We start from the raw sequence: 19555 nt of genomic DNA on the forward strand, positions 1-19555 counted from the left end.
TTTGATGAACTTTGCTTGGCTTAGAAACTCAATTTCCAAAAAAACTAATGAGAATCCTGTTGAACCCTATGCATCCTCTTCGGGCGCACCTGCAAACATGGTTGTAACGTTCCCATCCTTCCAATGGATTGTCACCTGCCCGGCATTCTCTACTTTTGGAAGGAAGTTCTCCGTGGGGGAACCAGAGTTGTTATGTTCCTTCAAAGGCACAAAAGCTTGGTTCATTTCCGTCTCATCAGGCTGGCTAGCTACATACCCTTCTTGGTGCAGGAGGGCAACCTTCTGGGCTCTAGCAGGATGGGAGGAGAAGAAATAAATAAAATAAATTCATCAGGCTCAGATTAATTTTGAGGCAGGAAGAGACTGAAAACTATATTTCTCAAGGTTTCCTGGGGATAGAAACTGGCTCAAACCCATTTAAATCTATAGCAGAGACACATCCACGGTATTTGGGCTACATGGCTGGTGCTTCTGCACAGCTCCAACTTGCAGCCCCTCTGCACTATCACACCACATTGAAAAGTTATGGCTTCTCCCAAAGAATCCTGAGAACCATACGAAAAATTTCCCAGACATGCCAGTTTTGAAGGCTAGCTGCATTTCCTTTCAAGTATTGTTTTCAGGAAGTGCAAATGAGGTAAGTTTGCATTAAAAGGTAAGCTGAACCAAATTTCTTCCTCATCTCCAGCTCCAACTCTGCAAGCCGACGTGCCCAGCTGAGGAGACATTACATAAGAACCCTCCATTCTGGCATTATCCTTTTTTTAAAATAAATTTTTATTCCATTTTCCAATTTATCAAATTATAATAAAAAAACAATCTTTTATACAAAACATCTTATACTTTCATCTTACATCTTGCTCTGCCGAGCTGTGACTTCCCCCCTCCCTTCAAGCGGGTTTCTTGTTAACTCCAATTTTTGCAGTTCCTTTTTGACTTTTTTAATCAGTTCGTAGGATTTATTTCAGTCCTGCAAGTGTTTTTAAAGATCTACAGTTTTTCTCCATATAGTCCACATATTTACTCCAGTCTTTTTGAAACCTCGTCTCACCTTGGTCGCGGATCTTGCAAGTCAACCTAGCAAGTTCAGCATAGTCCATCATTTTTGTCTCCCACTCCTCAATTGTTGGTAATTCGTGTAATTTCCATTTTTGGGCTAACAATGTCCTAGCCGCGGTTGTCGCATACATAAACAGTACTTGATCTTCTTTTCTAATCTCTCCTCCTATTATTCCTAACAAAAATGCTTCCGTTTTTTTTGGAAAAGTGTACCTAAACATCTTTTTCAATTCATTATAAAGCATCTCCCAAAATCTTTTTACCTTATCGCATGTCCACCACATATGATAAAATTCACCATCTTTCTCTTTACATTTCCAGCAACTTTTGTCACTCATTCTATACATTTTGGCTAATTTAACTGGTGTTAAATACCATCTATACATCATCTTATATACATTTTCTTTCAAAGCAGTACATGCTGTAAATCTTTGATTCCATAATTTCAACCACGCGTCATATTCAATATTATGCCCAAAATCCTTTGCCCATTTGATCATCACTTCTTTTGTCAACTCATCTTTTGTATACCACTCTAACAACAAATCATACATTTTTGACAGAAGCTTTGTTTTGCCTTCTAGCACTTCTATTTGAAATTTGGACCTTTTGTCCTCAAAGCCTATTTTCCTATCTTCCCTAAGAACATCATTTATTTGATGGTATTGTATCCATCCTGTTAAAACTCCTTTAATTTCTTCATAGGGTTTTAATCTCCATCCCTTTTCAGTCTTTGTCAAGATTTCCTCGTACGTGGCCCACCTCCCCTCCATGTTTACTTTCTTGACTGTTAATACCTCTACTGGTGAGACCCACCATGGTTTTTTAGTCTCTAACAGCATTTTATTTCTTTTCCACACCTCGTACAGAGATCTTCTTATCACATGGTTTGTAAACCCTGTATGAGACTTTTTTTGTCATAACATAGATATGCATGCCATCCAAATCTATTATTAAAACCTTCCAGATTTAGCAGGTCCGTGTTCTTTAGAGTTATCCACTCTTTTATCCAACACATACAAGACGCTTCATAATAAAGTCTCAAGTCTGGTAGAGAGAATCCGCCTCTTTCTTTTCTATCTACCAAAATTTTATGTTTTATTCTAGGTTTTTTCCCCTGCCAGACAAATCTTGACAAAATCTTCTGCCATTCTTGGAATTGTTTTGTACCCTTCACAACAGGTATAGTTTGAAATAGGAATAACATTTTAGGTAATATATTCATCTTTATTGCTGCTATTCTCCCTACATTCTGGCATTATCCTTACCTGTTTGCTGCAATGTTTTTCCACAAGAGGACTATGCCTACAAGCAGAACCAGCACTGAAAGGCCGAGAATGCAGTAATTCCATGTAGTTGCTGCAAGAGAAAACAGGGAGCCATGATAATATGGGTCAATAGCTCCTGGGAGTTGCTGTCCGGTTGTCTCTCACACACATAGCTGTCAAGTTTTCCCTTTTCTCACGAGGAAGCCTATTCAGCATGAGGGAATTTCCCTTATAAAAAGGGAGAACTTGATAGCTATGCTCTCACAGCCTGTCCCACCCTTTCTGCCTTTCCAACATGGGCCCCATCTGCATTATACATTTAAACCATGTTCGTACCACTTTAAACAGTCATGGCTTCCACCAAGGAATTCTGGGAACTGTGTTTTCTTAAGGGTGTTGAGAGTTGCTAGGAGCACCTGTTCCCCTCAAGAATTACCATTCCCAGAGTTCCCTGGGAAGAGAGATTGACAGTTAATTCATTCTCTAAGCTCCACCCTGGGCTCTCAGTCTCCACACTCTGAGTCTTAGAAAGACTTTCCACACATTGCACTGAAAACAGGTACAAGCTCTAGCTCTCTCTTACACATCTACGAGTGCATGTGTGGAGAAGTGTACATTTGGTAACTTGTACAGCTCAGCTGTTGCATGCATTCGTCAAAGGTTACATGTGAAAAGCTCTATAAGTGTAAAAAGGTAAAGGTAAAAGGACCCCTGACCATTAGGTCCAGTCGTGACCGACTCTGGGGTTGCGGCGCTCATCTCACGTTATTGGCCAAGGGAGCTGGCGTACAGCTTCCAGGTCGTGTGGCCAGCATGACAAAGCCACTTCTGGCAAACCAGAGCAGCGCATGGAAACACTGTTTACCTTCCCGCTGTAGCGGTACCTATTTATCTACTTGCACTTTGACGTGCTTTCGAACTGCTAGGTTGGCAGGAGCAGGGACCAAGCAACGGGAGCTCACCCCGTCGCGGGGATTCGAACCGCCGACCCCCTGATCGGCAAGCCCAGAATGTGTAATGTGGGAACTGCCCTAGGGCCTGCAACACTAATCAGTGACAATTCTGCAAACAAGTCTATCCTTGTGAGGACTCACATTCTTCCCTCCGAAAAAACCACAGCAGCTCCTGCAGCATCGCTGAAGGCATCTCTTCTGTTTCAGGCTTGCCGCTGTTCTCTGTTAAATCATGAGGGCTAGACATGGCCAGGGCAGAGTGTCCACTCAGGTCTGTGTTCACTGCTGGGTGAGAGAACAGCACAAAATGAGTTTCCAATCATAGCTTTAACCCTGGGCTGTAATGACTATCAAACGCTGTCCCTTAGTTCTGTATTTAAGCTTTAAACAACAATGTAACTCAGCTACCTCCCAACCCAGTGTCCCCCACATTATTTGGACTGCGGCTCCTGTTACCTCTGACCATTGGCCCTGCTGGCTGGGGATGATGGGACCTGGAATCCAAAGCCTCTGGAAGGTACCAGGTTATGGGAATGTAACCAGAACCAGCCCATCGTGACATGGCGTTGTGCCCAACATTCTCTGTCCGCTAGCGCCAGGGCTTTCGTGCTAGTGGACAGATATGTCATGCAGCAGAGGAATCCAACACAGCAGCTGTGCTAATGGAAACTTGCTGCACAACAGATTGTGTGTTCTACTGTGCAACAAGGTGACCAGCCAGCAACCTGCTGGGGCAACGATGTTCCACTGGTGCAAAACAGTAGATCAACGGAGCAACTACAGTAAGCCCAGAACTTACACACATTTCACTTGTGCTCATTCAGCTTTACATGCATGGCACAAAATTTATAAAACAGAAAGGGAGTGGCGGGGGATGAATTGGACAATCCCACCCGCCACTGAACCAGATGTGTTTTAACTATACAGAATTTTAGCTTCAGGCGCAATCTCTGGAACGTAACCCCTGCCTAAGTTGCGGGCTTACCGTATACCACTAAGTGACCTAAATTTGGTGCTACATTGGACACACAACCCATGAATGAGTTTTAATACTGGTTAATGTATTGGACAGTTCATAATTTCCCAGGTTGTTGCATCTGTGGAGCACTCTGACAATTGTTTCGTTCACTGGCCTGGACTGTTTCAACTTGGGAGCGGCTCTCCAGATCCTGAAATGGAAGTGCCTTTCCTAGCTGTCTCACATGACATTCTTTAATCTCAATACAGGATATCGGACCAGGCTGGGATGCGACAGGGGCAGATCATGTTAGTATTTTTACTCTATTTGTATTGTACACTTATAATAAATGGTGTTGAGGAAAGGAGGAGGCAGTTGGCAGTTGGCAGTTGGTTGGCTATTCCGTTAGTTGGTTTTTTGACTGAGAATGTTGAGTGGGGTGACTTCAAGTAGACATTGTCTGGAGGAGTTTCTGAGAAAAGGCAAGGTTTGGATTAATAATTTATGCACTGCTGTGGAGAAGTTTTGAAAGCAAAAGGACTAAACCCTCTCTTGGACTCAAGGGAGAGAAACATTGCATGCAGACACACAGACACGAGAATATGAGTAAAGATTTATCTTCAAGTGCTGTGTAAGGCATCTATTTTATCACAAATAGATAACAGATCACTTGCTGTAAGACCAGTGCTGGATTTACATATAAGCTAAACAAGCTATAGCTTAGGGCCCCACTCTCTTGGCCCCCCCCAAAAAATTTTCACTATTAATATACTTCTTAATTGTATTTCAGTTCAACAATTACTTTGATAAAATAGATATTTTGTTATGTGCAAATGGCTTTAGGTACTTATTAGGTCCATAAATTACCATATAGCATATATTCAACACAAAAAAAACAGCGACAATTTGTTGTTGACAAAGGACAGCTGGAAATATAAAGGGCCCCATTACCTTCAGTAGCTTTGGGCCTCATCAAACCTAAATCCGGCCCTGTCTAAGTCTGAGCTATTGTCCATCCCCTAACCCTGCAGGCCAAACAGAGAAGAGCCAAAGAAAGGCAATTTTAGACTAAAGATTCCCCCATGTCTACACTTAGGGGAACTAGAACAGCCAACGCCCACCTGGTCCTCTCCAGATATTTTGGACCCATTGTGTGGCAGCTGTGAAAAATGCATGCGATGGTTCATTAGGAAAGGAATTGAAAATAAAACTGCTAGTATCATAAGGCCTTTACACAAATCAATGTTGCGACCACATTTTGAATGCTGTGTACAGTTCTGGTTGCCTCATCTCAAAAGGATATTGTAGAGTTGGAAAAGGTTCAGAAGAAGAAGAAGAGTTTGGATTTGATATCCCGCTTTATCACTACCTGAAGGAGTCTCAAAGCGGCTAACAATCTCCTTTCCCTTCCTTCCCCACAACAAACACTCTGTGAAGTGAGTGAGGCTGAGAGACTTCAGAGAAGTGTGACTAGCCCAAGGTCACCCAGCAGCTGCATGTGGAGGAGCAACCAAACTGGTCAAGGGGATGCACCTATTCCTTTACGCTCCTGGATGTAGGGCACATGCTGAATCTGAGTTGCAGCTCAGACTCCAATCCTAATCAAAACTATAATATAGGTCTGCAACTACATTTTAAGCCTGCCTCAAGACTGCTACTGTGAAACTGAGTGAGTAAACCTATCTTTACTTCTAAGAAAACTGTTCTGCTTGTTTTTTTGTTTTAAGGGGGAAATACCAGGAAATCCAGCCTGCAGTAAAGCATCTTGGATTACTTAAATTAAAAGGCGAAAGCTAGCTTATCAACAGCTTCCTTATTTTTGCTTCCTTGTACTCTGCTGAACTCACAAACGTGAGTAAGGAAGGATGATACCTAAGAAATATATCCTCTCCTAGTTTCTATCACCCTTACACTTACCATACACCACAAAACAGAGGACTGCCCAGAAAGTGTTCATGATGGCACAGAAACTCTTGTGGTCTTCTGGTCTTCTTTCAAAGGATCTTCAAACAGAACCTGGACAAGGGGTGGGGGGTGGGGAATATGCGTACAGATTGTTGATATTCTGAGAATGGACAGCATCACAAGAGACAGGATCCAATTGCAGCAAAGCCCATGAAATTTGAAGAGGAAAACATGTTTCTATTCCATTCCACTACACTACACACAGGTATACACAGTAGCTGGGGGGAGGGGGCGGTCCACACCAGGGGGCCATAGGTCACCATGGGGGTCTTTTGGGTGGCATGGGGGTCTGTAGTGTTCAACAACTTGGGTCTACCCTAGGCACTGGCGGAGGCTGCTACATACACCTCTGGGTACACAATCAAATTTTCACAGAGCACTCCAGCCACTAAGTTTTTAAAATCTGCAATCCTCCCATCCACAGCAACATTTCTGACACAGGTTCATTTTAAAGATGTTTAGTATAAGAATGGGATGGGTCAGGCCAATGGCCCATCCAGTTCAGCATCTTGTTCTCATAGTGGCCAGCCAGATGCTTGTGAGAAACCAGCAGGCAGGACCTGAGCACAAGACCACTCTCCCATTCTGTGGTTTCCAGCAACTGGTATTCAGAAGCATCACTGCCTCTCAAGCTGAGCCACAAACATAGAAAGCTACAATTGGCTGCTAACCCACTAGCTCTGAGTCATCACTATCAAGGAGTTTCTACCCAGGGCAAAGAACACACATCCTTGCGGTTAGTGACCTCCTTTATCACTTTCCCTCTTGCTACATTCCCCTGGATTTAATCTCATAGCAGGTCAAAGTTCACATTTCATGGTCAAATGAGGCTATTGCTGTTATAGAGACAGAAAAGAGTGTTATAAACTGTGCATGGCTCTATATGCCTGTGTAGTGACAACCACAGCATATATACCACTTTAACAGTCATGGCTTACCCTGCCCACCACAAAAATCCTGGGAACTGTAGTTTACTCCTCACAGAGCCACAGTTCTCAGCACCCTTAAAGAACTACTGGAGCTACCAGTCCCAGGATTCATAGGGGGAAACAATGTACTTAAAATATATGGTGTGGGTTTTCAGAATGCCTTTCTCGATCAGGGAGACTTAAGTGCAAAAGAAGAGGAGCACACCAAAAAGTTAGATCAGGAAAGGGAGCCGTCCTCAGCCTGAGAGCCACATTCCCTTCTGGCCAGCCTTCTGGGGTCCACATGCCTATGGTGGGTGGGGGCAGAAGCAAAGGTGGGTAGGCAACCAATGTAAATTTTACTTTTTGGGGGGCTAGTTTTTACATTCACTCACCACACCCCTCTCTGTCCTCCATTCAGGCAAGCAAGAGGCACTCTCCAGTACAAAGACACAGTCCAACTGGGCAAAGACACTCAAGGAGGATGCAAAACAGGGCCAAAGAGGGATGTGCCCTCCGGATGTTGTTGGACTACAACTCCCATCAACTGCAGCCAGCACAACCAGTGGTCAGGGATGTGGGAGTTGGAGTCCACCAACATCTGGAGGGCACTACCTCTCCCCCCCCCATTCTAAAGCTTAAGAACATTTCAAGGAACTCTGGACAGAAATGAGGAGTCAGAGTGATCTCTTTGACATCTGGGAATTGGGGGCCCAAATTGCAAATCTGAGCTCTAGTTATCATCATCACCATCTGTTCATTTGGATGCCACTTTCCCAGAAAATTATCCCCCTAAGTTGCTCACAACATATCAAATGAATAACAATTCAAAAGTATATTAAGCAACTAGAAATAACCATAACCATAACATACAGAAATAATAGTGTTCTCCTCTTAGAAACCAACTACCACCCTCCCACCCTAACACCCCTTCTTGGTTTCATCCCATTCCGCTTTCTAAATGTTTAAGAATTCTTACCAGAAAGTCTCCCCTTTGTGCTTGGAGGAATCAACGGGAAGATAGTGTTATGTTGAATCAGCTTTCTGAAGATGCTGCCCTTCTGAGCTGTTCAGTGACTGGGGTTGGTTGTGAGAAACACAGCACTGACTCTTTGATTGCAAAGGCTGTGGTTACTCACACACACTCATTCATTCTCCTGTGCTATAGCTGAGGACCGATGGAACTAAGCACAGAAGAGAGGAATTTGTAAAGTCCCTGAGCTGTCTACACCCACAGCTCCAAACCAAAGGTGAATAAACTCATCCCCAAGCCAAAAGCTGGGCTTCATCATTTATTGACTTGTTACAATGCTCACTTAAAAGAGTCCACAGTGGATTTTTTTTCCTCTGGGGAAAGGAAATTACTTTTCTGCCATCATGAAATGAAACCATTGCATAAATTTGGAGGGAAGCAGACTGGTGTATTATCTTTCTCTCACTGTGGATAATAGTTGCACTTATCTTTACAGCACAAAGTCCTTCAGCTAGCGGTAATGAACAATGCATAATAATAATAATTTATTATTTATTCCCCGCCCATCTGGCTGGGGTTTCCCAAGCCACTCTGGGCGGCTTCCAACAGAAGTATTAAAATACAATACTTTATTAAACATTAAAAGCTTCCCTAAACAGGGCTGCTTTCAGATGTCCTCCTGTAAAAGTCTGGTAGTTGTTTTTCTCTTTGACATCTGGTGGGTGTTCCACAGGGCGGGTGCCACTACCGAGAAGGCCCTGTGCCTGGTTCCCTGTAACTTGGATTCTCGCAGCAAGGGAACCACCAGAAGGCCCTCGGCACTGGACCTCAGTGCCAGGGCAGAATGATGGAGGTGGAGATGCTCCTTCAGGTATACTGGAGGATACATTTTAGTCAATGGACTAAATGGACAATGGTGTCAATGGACGCTGGCCTGGCCAGGGCAGCTTTCCTTTTATATATTCTGGGCTTCATGAGGCATGTGACCCTCACCTGTCCTGAGTCTATTCCAGCTAAGGAATCACACACCTCCTCCCCAAGCTAGCGAGCCCCACCTGGGCTGTGGGTCCTTACCTGCCTTCCCTTAGAACTGACAGCTGTAAGTTCTGGAATCCTGAGGTCAGAGGTGGTACACCACCTGCCGGTGTGGCACTGCAACTTTACCACCAGCTCTGCCACTTGTGGAGAAGTGGCGCTGGCATTGGCGCTGATTCCCTGAAGGAGCTTGCAAGATCTCACCCAAATCTCATGAGATCCTTTGCTCTCCTTTTGCTCTTGCAAGACTCTGATGAGATCTTGCAAGATCTTGCAAGAAATTGGTAGGAAATCAGCACCTATACTAGCACTGCTTCTCTGGCAGAGGTGGGGAAATGGCAGGAGGAACCCATGAGGCAGCTATTTCATGCCAATTCATAGGTGGGCTGGCATTGCACACTGGTATACGTTTACCTGTAAACACACACCATTTTTTAAAAAATACAACTTTCTCAATCTACCAGATTTGCACAAAACAGCCACCATGTGTGTGTATGTATTGCTCCAAGCCAGGAAAGCTGAGATACTTGGGTATTTGTTTGCATGTGCACATACACCTTTTGTGATCTACCATGCTTGCATAAAAGAGCAGTCCCAAAATAAAAATAAGTGATGCCTCACTACAAACTAGGTAAGGATTTGGAGTTGTTCACATGAAAGGCTGCTTGTCGCTTCCTTTCTTCCCTCTTTCCTCCCCATCCCCTGTACCCATGGATGTAGCTGGGGGTGGGTGGGCAAGGTGGACAACTTTGATTACCTAAAGAAAGCTCCTTTCCCCCTGACAAAAATCCTGGCTACACCTATGGCTTGGACGTGGATTTTTTAAGCACGGCAAAAAGTAAGTGTGGGTGAGCCCTTATTGTTGGCAGAGGAAAGACAAGGCTAGATGGACCACTGGTGTCCCAATGCTGAATGTTTTGAATTCTAGAAGGATACAAAGTTCAGGAGAGCTGCTGTAATGGAACCATTAGAATTCAGAGGTTTTAAGGTAAGCCAGATGTAGTAAATGTAGTACTCTCCAGATGCTGCAGACTACAACTCCCATCAGCTAGAATTGGCAATGTTAAAGAAATATGGGAGTTGTAGCTCAACACATCTGGAGGGCACTGAGTTGACTACCCATTTCAATTGTTGCCCTGTTTCACACTCTAAACCACTTTGAGAACTTTTTGAGAGAAAGTGTTATACTGTTCTAAATCAGGGGTGGGAAACCTCAGGTCTGGGCCTCTATCTGGTCCCTGGGACCCTCACTCAGCCCACATCCCCTCTTCCTACACCCTTGACTGGCCTTGCTTGGCACGCTCCCTAGTGCCTTTTCTAAATACCAGCCTAGGCAAAGTTTACTGCAAGCAAAGGCCTGCGTATTCTTGCCTGAAAAATTACTCACCAGGAACATAGTTGCAAAGGTGAGTTTCGCCCTTGATATATGTAGGAACAAACTGCAATCTGGGATGTAGTATATTTCAGGTTGTTTATTAGTTCTTGCAGATGTTACCTTGTGTCTCCAGTGTCTTTGACCTCAGATGCCTGCCTGGTTAGAGAATAACTGATGTTTCCTGCAAGCCAAAATAGATGGCCAGCCCAACCATTAAGATAGGATGACATGGGTGTAGCCAGGATTTATTGGGGGGGGGGCACAATTGGTCAGTTAGTTAAGTATTTTTTATTTACTTTATTTGTAAAATATGCCCATGCAGGGTGAGGCCTTAGGTGACAGAAGCTCCTGAATTGGGACCCCTGCTGTTGCCCCGCTTGCCCTGCAGCCTCTGACAGTGGTGGTGAAGTTGTCCCTAAAGCTGGCTTTCCTTAATAATTTTTTGTTAAAACTGGCAAAAAAAAACAAACCCAAACCCCCTTTGAACACTTCAGTGTAAAACAAACGCATTCTCTTAGAAACAATTCTTTAAAACTATAGGTTTGAACTGACAATGTTATACAGCAACATGTTATAATTGTGGCTGCTTTATTTATTTTTAAAGGATTTGTTTATTTTGTTTTCAAAATTTTACATACTTTACCATCCACAATACATTTAATTAATCCATTGACTTCCCACCCCTCCCTCCATGATGTTCTATGTTTCTCCTTTAATGCTGCCTATTTTAACTTATTAACACTCCTAAATAATTAGCTGGAATGTCTTTCTGACATTAGAAAGATATGTATTAAATGGTAAGAGAAATGACTGCAAAAAATATAAAACATGAACAGGCAATAATAAAATAAATAAAATCTTTACTGCTGTCCAAAGACCCATCGAACAATTCCGAACAAAATACAAAATAAAAAAATTCCTTCAGTAGCACCTTAATTTTTTTAATTTTTTAATTTTGCTTCGACTCAGACCAACACGGCTACCCACCTGTAACTAGAACAAAATACAGTTAAGACAGCCAACTACAAGATAAACCGAGGGGGTCATTTTGTTTTGTCTCAAGCATGATGATACTTGTTACTTTTAGCTTCCGAGAGAAACTTTGCCACGGCCAGTGTAATATCATTAGACCTGTCGTCCAAGAGATATTTAATATGGGAGGCTTCAGATTTTCCCGGCAGATTTGCCAGTAGGGGTTTGATCAGTTGGTCCCTTGCTTGCTCCTACTGCCCACAGTGCAGTAAGATATGCTTCATGCAATCGACGAATAATATCTATATTCCTTCAAGCTATTCAGATCCTATGTGTCTTTTACTTTTACTTCCCTTCCACTCTTTCCATGGTTTCCTATATACTGTCCTTTCAACTACGTTTTCTTCCATTTTCATGGTCTTACGAAATCTCATGTTGCGACATAGGGGGCTGCTGAGTGTTATGATTATTTTCTTGTTTAGGTTTTCCCTTATAGTTTCTGCCTGAACTCCTGCTTGCAACGCAGCTCTTCAGAGAGCACAGGGGAGAACAAGACAACCCTCCTCCTCCTCCTCCTCCTCCTCCTGCTGCTGCTGTGAGTAGCAGGGACTGTGGCAACAAGTGGACGGGCTCGAGGTAGGCCCCGAACAGTTGCCATGGATACGGCTTGCCCCTTGTTGCTGCGGTTACCTGGATTAACACCGCCCAGCAATCCCACAAGGCCACGCGACGAGCCAAGTTTGGACCCGAGCAGTTGTTGCCCCGCCCACAGATGCGCAAGTGGAGTGTCGCGCGGGGCTACTACGTCATTCGCGCCGCGACGCTGGAGCGCGTAGGCGGGGTGGGAGGCGGTGGCGGCCTGTGGGGGGTGCCGGCGGAGGGGCCATGAGGGGCCGGATTTTGCGGGCCTGGCGGGGCCGGTGGAGCCTGGGGCGGGGCTATGCTTCGGGAGCCGCGGAGGCTCCGAGGCGGGAAAAGCCGCCCTGGCGGGTCCTGTTTTTTGGGACCGACGGCTTCGCGGCGGAGACCCTCCTAGCGCTCCAGGCTGCCCGGTGGGTCTCTAGGGCGGAGGAGGGAAGGGGGGGAAGCTTTCGGGAGCCGGGACAAAGGTTATGGTTTGTGGGAAAGGGCATCGAGTGAAAGGGATAAGAGAAGCTCCAAGAACAGGAGCTCACTGTGGCTATTTATCCATCTAACCCTGTAGTGACAGTAGCAGCAGCAGCAGCAACTGCATTTTGAGAATGCTATTCCCCATCAACTATCTACCACGCTGCTATTACTGGTTTTATTATTGTTACTTTTCGTTTCTTAACTGCCCTTCAGCACAATGTCCCAGCGTGAGTTGCAGCATTTTAAATATTAAGACCAGTTTAAAACGGATGTAATCAAAAGAATAGGGTGTGTCCATATGGGCCTTCCAAGCATTCCATCCTCAAAGATCCCTATGTGCCACCTTGGAAACAGCATCATTTAATTTTAATCAAAGCAAGCTGATTAAGGCGAGAGACAAAATGTTTTGCAACATAAATTACAAAATACTGTTCTGTTGGTTAATTATAGTACTGTGTGGGTATGTATATATCAGGTGTCAAAAGCCAGTGTAAAGAGGAGTGACTTGAGGATGGAGGGGGATTCCCTCACTGCCCCAAGGTTGTGCAGAAGGCATTGGAGAGATAAGAATGATAGAGAGCGCATGTGGGGAAAAGGAGCTTCTTGGGGGAGGGCATTTACTGGGGTGGTAGCAGCTTGGCACTGTTCTCAAACAGCGTCCTCCATGTTTCTCTTTTATGTCCTGTGGCAGAGAGGCCAAGTCAGGTCTTCTTGTGGACCGCCTGGAGGTGGTAACGCTTCATTCCCAGCTGCCCAAGGGTCTCCCTGTCAAGAGCTGTGCAGAGCAACTTAAGCTCCCCATCCACCTCTGGCCAGATGTAGGTCTGTGTGACCACTTTGATGTCGGTGTGGTGGCATCATTTGGGCGCCTGCTCAGTGAGGACCTCATCCTGAAGTTTCCATAGTAAGGCTGTGAATGTGTTGAGTAGTTTGTTTATATTGCAATCTGGGCTGTGTGTTAAAGGAAAGTGGTTGGAGCAGGATAATATGTGAAAGGCTGTACTTCTTAATCAGACTAGTATTTTCCCGTAACTATGTGCAGGATTTTAGTGCTTGAAGACACTAATAACAAATGCCTTCTCAAATGCATTATTGTCCAAGGGGGTACAATAAGGGTTGCTTTACAGGCACTGTCGGTCAAAAATTAAATTGATTTAACTTCCAATGCAAAATATGTAGGACTTTCACCATAAATTGATGCAGAGTGGCACTCTGACCACAATTCTTTGTACATGCAATGGGGAACCTATTGGGGAAACTCTGTTAATTTCCTGTTGAAACCCTTTTGCATGCAAAGTCAGCAGCATTTGGCTGGTGAATCTTGGTTAGAGAGTAGACTTTGCCTGTTGTAAGCACACAGGCATGCTTGTATGTAAGAAAATGATAAAGTTGTTTATTGTAGGAAATGCATAACTTGGATAGAAAAGGTTTCTCGTTCTAGTTCAACTACCGGTAACTAGTCTAAAGAAGAACAAGGTAGCCATGCTTATTCCTTTGTTCTCTCAGAGGCTAGTTAAAGATGACCTCTCTTCTTGAGGAGGAATTTATAAACAGAATGCAATCTAAGACATATCAGTCTATTATTAATAATAATATTTAATATTTATATACCGCCCTTCCATCAAAAGATCTCACAAGACAAGTTCTAAACAACAACAAGAGAGAGAAGTTAGCTGATAGGTCTGGGTGTGTGGATGTTCCTTACTCTATCTGTCAACCTATCAAAAGCATTTACATCTCAACCTGCAAATTCCAATTAGCCAGTTTTAATGTTACTTAAAGGCTGGTTATGTGCTTCCTCATTTTCTTTTTTTTAATCCTTCACTTTTCTTGATCATGTTTTACACTGTTTATCAGTGGGCCAGTTTACTGGTTATGGCAAAAGACAAAAATGGGAGAACACCTTTTTACTGTATGCATAGTAATGTAATACTAAGTTTTCACATTATATTTTCATATCTTTGGGCAGTTACAGTAAATGCTAAGTTGCACTTTTTAAAATGAGTTCTCAAAATGCTTACTATTTGCTTATATATGTTACAGAATTACTGGTCCTATTCTAACTTCCAAATGTTCTGATTCAGTGGTGTGCTGAATGTCCATCCCAGCTGTCTTCCGAGGTGGCGAGGCCCAGCACCAATAATCCACACAGTGCTCCATGGAGATACAGTTACTGGGGTGACAATTATGCAAATCAAGCCTAAGAGGTACAATAGCTATTTGATTCAGCAGAATGTTGGTGCAAACATGTCCTTTTTAGGAACTCATAGTTTCATGGGTGCCAAATAGAGATGGGGGAAGAATCTGTTTGATCAGCATCTCTCAGCAGGCTGACATGATCAAGTGCTCCCAGATTTGCTTGTGGACCCAAACACAGTTCCCAGTCACGTCTCCAGATTTTGCAATGCATTTTCAGTGCACTAAAAATGCACCCAAGAATGTATTTCTATGCAAAAGATGTGTATACAATGTACAGTTAACTGGTAGATTAATTTTATGTAAGAAGTATATAGAAAATGCATGAAATGGGATGGAATTAGTTGTTCAGTCCATCCATAGTGCTGGGTAATCTTCTCAGTGTCTTAAATTGCTTTGTGTTACAGTACTATTAAGGCAGTGGTTTCCAAATCTTCATCCCCACAGATTACTTGAAAATTGCTGAGGGTGTTGGCAAAACACTTCAATGGGGAAGCTTAGAGGGAAGGGCTTTCGTTCAGTGGTAGAGCATCTGTTTTGCATGCAGAAGGTCCCAGGTTTGATCCCTGACCTCCGCAGGTTGGGTTGAGAGAAACTTCTGCCTGAAATCCTAGAGAGCCTCTGATGATCAGTGTAGAGCACTGTTTTTTCAAACTTGGGTCTCCAGCTGTTGTTGGACTACAACTCCCATAATCCCATAATCACTGGTCCTGTTAGCTATGAGCAGGAATTGTAGTCCAACAGCAGCTGGAGACTCAAGTTTGAGAAACACTGGTATAGTAGTATTCAGCTAGGTGGACCAGTGACAGCTTCCTGTGTTCCTTAAAGCTGTGTGTTGTGTTCCTAGGTTTGATGTAGGTCCAATTATCAAGCAGGAAACATTCAATGTGCCTCCCTGTTGTTCAGCAAAAGAGTTGGAATCCATGTTATCCAAACTAGGTGCTAGCATGGTAAGTTAACACTGCTTCCCCCCCCCCCCCCGTTGCATCTCTAAAACAGTTGAAAACTTATGAGATGCTTAGAAATTCCAAGTTATGGAAACCAGGTCAGTTGAAGCATCCATTTTCTAAGAGGCAACAAGTTGAACATTGAGAAACTCACTTTCCTGAGTTCAGAATATAAATAACACTATTATTGTAGTCAAAACATTGTTTTTATTCTGTGTGGTTTATGTTTGGGTTTCCCCCCACCCCCCTTTCAGCTCATTGCTGTTCTGCAAAACCTACCTGAAAGTTTAAGAAACAAGACTGAGCAACCAAAGGAAGGAGTAACTTTTGGTATGTACCCGATGTTTTGTGTTTGTTCTTGTGAGCACATTGAGATCAAGCCTACAGTTTTTCACAGTTCAGGAATGGCAGCTGGTCTTTCTGATAGCCCAGAAGAAATGGATCATGACTTCCCCGCAGGCCACTTTGACATCAGTTGACAACCTTAAAGAGGCACGCAGTCAGTGCCGATCAGCTGACTGGCACTGACAACACACCTTCAAAGGGGGCAGCTGTCAGCAAGGTCTTTTTGCCAAAGAGCAATTTGGTGTGCAGCTGCATTTTTACCTGCCACACATGTCAGATGTGAGGCAGGTGAGCATGGCATAGGTAAAATGGCCTGGCCACAGTAGGATCCCTGCCCGGTCTCATTAGGCCCATAGGCCAGGCCAGAGTTTTTCCCATTGCCATTCCACCTTGGGGCAACAGCATTGAGAGAGGAGGGTGTTGAATTGCCAGACTGTGGAAAAAAACCCTCAATTTGTAAGTAAAGAAGTGAAGCCGGGGGAACCACAATGCACTGCAGTGAAAGAATACTGGTGGTGCAATCATTTGAACTGTAGGGGTTAAAAATGTAAGACAAGCCAGTTGGATCAGGCCACTGTTCTCTCTTGAGCACAAGAACCTTCTCCCCTTTTGCAGTTTCCAGCAACTGGCATTCAGAAGCTTCCTGCCTCCAACTGTAGAGGCATAGCCATCATGGTTAGAAGCTGTTGGTAGCCTTTGGCTCCATGAACTTGACTCAGAGTGCACCCATTAATTTTTGTTTTGTTATCTTAAAGCTCCTAAAGCCAGCATTGCAATGAGCTGCATCCAGTGGGAAGAACAAACTTCTGAGCAGATACTGAGGATGCATCGTGCCTTGGGAGCAATGGTAATGCCAGTGTTGTAAAGAGGTTCACTAAAATCCTAGGCTACAAAATAATTTCAATAGCCTGTCTGTCAATTATATATAATGCTGATTTGGAAGAGAATTTCTCCCACCTCTTAGTCTTCAGCTTTGGAGGAAATGGGTTAACACCACCACTTACCAGCTGTTCTGGGATTGCAAAATTAAAATTAAAAAAGCCAGCGGGTGGTGATGCTAGTGGATTTTTTACTTTTTACTTCGCTGTAGCTTCAAATGAGCAACTTGTTCACCCACAGTTACATATTAGCTTTTTGTTGCTCAGATTCCTTTGAAGTCCTGCTTACCAAAGATTTAAACTGCATGCCTTATTTCCAACAAAGCTACAGGGCTTGCAGGTGAAGGCTGACCTTGATTTTTAAAAGTTGTTTTAAATCTAAAATGCACTCAAATTTCATACACTTTGGGGAAACTAGTTTGCATCTGACCTAGTCTTGTATTTGAAATGCTTCTGCTAATACACATCAGAAAAAAGTGGAAACTAGCCCTAAATTTGTGTTTGTATTGCTGACTGAACATGAAAACAGTTTGACAACTCTGGATTCATTTAGCTGAGTGTGAAAATCTGTGGCTAAGATACCTTACTGTACCTTTTTCAGATGCCCCTGCAAACACTCTGGATGGGTACTACTGTAAAACTCTTGGATTTCGTGGAAGTGGAGACATTACATGATCATAATGGTATGTACATACATCTCAGCAATTTTGGTTGTTAGCTATGCCACAATAGGTAGTTAAACATAACACTGGAGGCACTTCTGTGAAACAGAAGTTATATATCATTCCTTGCCTTTGCTGCGAGTGTTTCAAATTGCTGTGTGGCCTTTTAGCTTGGTGTCATCTTACCTTCTGGCCATAAATGCCTTTGATCTCTAAAACCTTTTATAATCAACAGAAACCAACCTGCAGAGGCAGGGTTAAATAGAGGCAATGATTTCTTACCATGACAACTAAGACCAGCCAAGAGAACCCTGTTTGGGTTGGCCTCCATGACAAATATGGATGACCTGGGGAGTGTAAATCCTATGGAGTGGCTTCCTGCAAGTTATGCAAGCTTCCCTTGGAAGTTTACTAAAACTTGAGCTTGAGCAACACTTGTAAACATTGCAAGATAATTTCATTTGGGCTGGTTCTATGTGGCTGATGATACATCGGGCATGCACAACTCCACAACAGCCTGTTGCGGGAAAACGAAGTCTAGAACATGTGTTTTGTGTTCAGATAGGTTAGCAGCTGAAAACGGAAACGTCCCAGGATCAGTGTTCTATCATAAGCAGTTGCAGACACTGGTGATCTGTTGCAAGGTATGTTTGTATGTATGTGGTGTTTCACTTTTCTTTCCTCAGATGGCTATAACTAGACTGTTCACAGGCAGCTGCACTAAGGGGAACGGTTTGCAAATCAAATTTGTGTTGAAGTTGCTTGCTTTTGCCACTCTCAATGGCTTGGAGAATCAAACTATGCAGAGTGCGCAAGCGTTTCCTAAATCCATCCCTCCTTCCTATTGCATTACAGTAACTTGGGTTTTTAAACATGGTTGAGAACTGTCAGGATACTGAATTTCATGGATTTTATCCAGTGTTTGTCCTTCTCAGAGTAAATGTCTTGTAATTAATGGGCATAACTTTACTTAGGTCCACTGATTTTAATGTGTCTATTCTTGAGTGTGTAAGTCAGTTGGATAAAACCCCATGTTTTTGCTGTGTGACTTCAGGACTTGCAGGATGTGCTGAGACCTCTCCAAGACTTAGTTTCACCTTGTTCTTTTCCCCTCCAGGAAGGCTGGGTTGGAGTTAAAGCTGTGGTGCTTAAGAAGAAGCTGACAGCCGCTGATTTCTACAATGGATACTTACATCCTTGGTTCCAGCAAAATTCCAAAATGACTCCCGGGTCGTGCAGGTTCCAAACACTCAAGCTAGCCCCAGTGAAAAGGAGTCGGCAAGGAACAGTGTTGCATGCTCATAATACATAGCAATGAAGGCCTGGTACACTGTCAGAATCAACCAGGTGTTTGTTTATGCTGGCAGGGTTGGAGACATCTCCGTGCCATTTCATCTCTGCATCAGAAATTGAGTCTTGATGTCTCCCTGCGCAGCCATCAATTGAAACAGGGATGGAAGGAGCAGGAAGATGTCAAGAGGCGGTGGAGTTTGGCTATGGGTCTCCCAAATGGTTTTCATTCCGGCTACCCTGAACAGTGTGTTCATCCCCAGTATCTGTAGCCTTGAAATAATCTTTTCAGCTCTGCGAGAGGGATTTATATGGGCATCCTTTCTCTGGCTTTAGGTTAACAGTACATTAATCCTTGTACTCCAAAGTGCAGGTTTGTAAAGTTACCTTAGATAACAATGGTATGCTTACTGCAATATTGAATGATAAATTATTTTTTACATAAGTTTTTCTGAATGATGTGGTCTTCTGTCACTCTTATAGTGTCTGTGACCTATACTCTGATTAGCATAAGAATGTCCGTGTAAAAACAAGTCCTCTGCATTTTTCACATGCAAGGATAATCAAGAAGAAACAAGTCAGCTTTGTGTTTTGTTTTGTTTTTCTTCAAACACTGGCTTCCTCACCAATAACGGGGAACAAGCTTTGTGTTAGCAAGGGT

At 43.5% G+C, this 19555-nt stretch overlaps 2 protein-coding genes across 3 annotated transcripts; one reads left to right on the forward strand and one right to left on the reverse strand.

Annotated features, from left to right (window-relative positions):
• Positions 1–33: 33 nt before the first annotated feature.
• Positions 34–8397, reverse strand: SLC51B (SLC51 subunit beta). Its single transcript, XM_035131047.2, has 5 exons — positions 8091–8397; positions 6156–6254; positions 3422–3565; positions 2328–2418; positions 34–289 (listed from the first exon to the last, which is right to left on the reverse strand). Exons 2-5 carry the CDS (start codon positions 6193–6195, stop codon positions 67–69), a joined length of 498 nt encoding a protein of 165 aa, XP_034986938.2. The 5' UTR covers positions 6196–6254; positions 8091–8397; the 3' UTR covers positions 34–66.
• A 3899-nt stretch (positions 8398–12296) lies between these two features.
• Positions 12297–19339, forward strand: MTFMT (mitochondrial methionyl-tRNA formyltransferase). Of its 2 annotated transcripts, XM_035131049.2 has the most exons (9): positions 12297–12518; positions 13268–13480; positions 14661–14783; positions 15620–15722; positions 15974–16049; positions 16820–16911; positions 17544–17625; positions 18166–18248; positions 18722–19339. In XM_035131049.2, the coding sequence occupies exons 1-9, from the start codon at positions 12352–12354 to the stop codon at positions 18914–18916; spliced, it is 1134 nt and encodes a 377-aa protein (XP_034986940.2). In that variant the 5' UTR covers positions 12297–12351; the 3' UTR covers positions 18917–19339. The 2 variants fall into 2 exon arrangements, with proteins under 2 accessions (XP_034986940.2, XP_060138344.1); XM_060282361.1 differs by lacking the exon at positions 13268–13480 and having other exon boundaries at positions 12298–12518.
• The last annotated feature ends 216 nt before the right edge of the window (positions 19340–19555 follow it).

The sequence above is a fragment of the Zootoca vivipara genome, chromosome 14, assembly GCF_963506605.1.
Source record: "Zootoca vivipara chromosome 14, rZooViv1.1, whole genome shotgun sequence".
In the NCBI taxonomy this organism is placed as follows: Eukaryota; Metazoa; Chordata; class Lepidosauria; order Squamata; family Lacertidae; genus Zootoca; species Zootoca vivipara.

Bases quoted from the DNA above. Each gene is read 5' to 3' on its own strand.
- SLC51B (XM_035131047.2), bottom strand. From the start codon at position 6,195: ATGAACACTTTCTGGGCAGTCCTCTGTTTTGTGGTGTATG. The intron at 3,566-6,155 runs GTAAGTGTAAGG...TCTCTCACCCAG, and splicing joins CCTCTGTTTTGTGGTGTATG to CAGTGAACACAGACCTGAGT. The intron at 290-2,327 runs GTAAGGATAATG...CCATCCTGCTAG, and splicing joins AAAAACATTGCAGCAAACAG to AGCCCAGAAGGTTGCCCTCC.
- MTFMT (XM_035131049.2), top strand. From the start codon at position 12,352: ATGAGGGGCCGGATTTTGCGGGCCTGGCGGGGCCGGTGGAGCCTGGGG. The intron at 13,481-14,660 runs GTAAGGCTGTGA...GTTCTGATTCAG, and splicing joins CTCATCCTGAAGTTTCCATA to TGGTGTGCTGAATGTCCATC. The intron at 16,050-16,819 runs GTATGTACCCGA...GTTATCTTAAAG, and splicing joins AAAGGAAGGAGTAACTTTTG to CTCCTAAAGCCAGCATTGCA.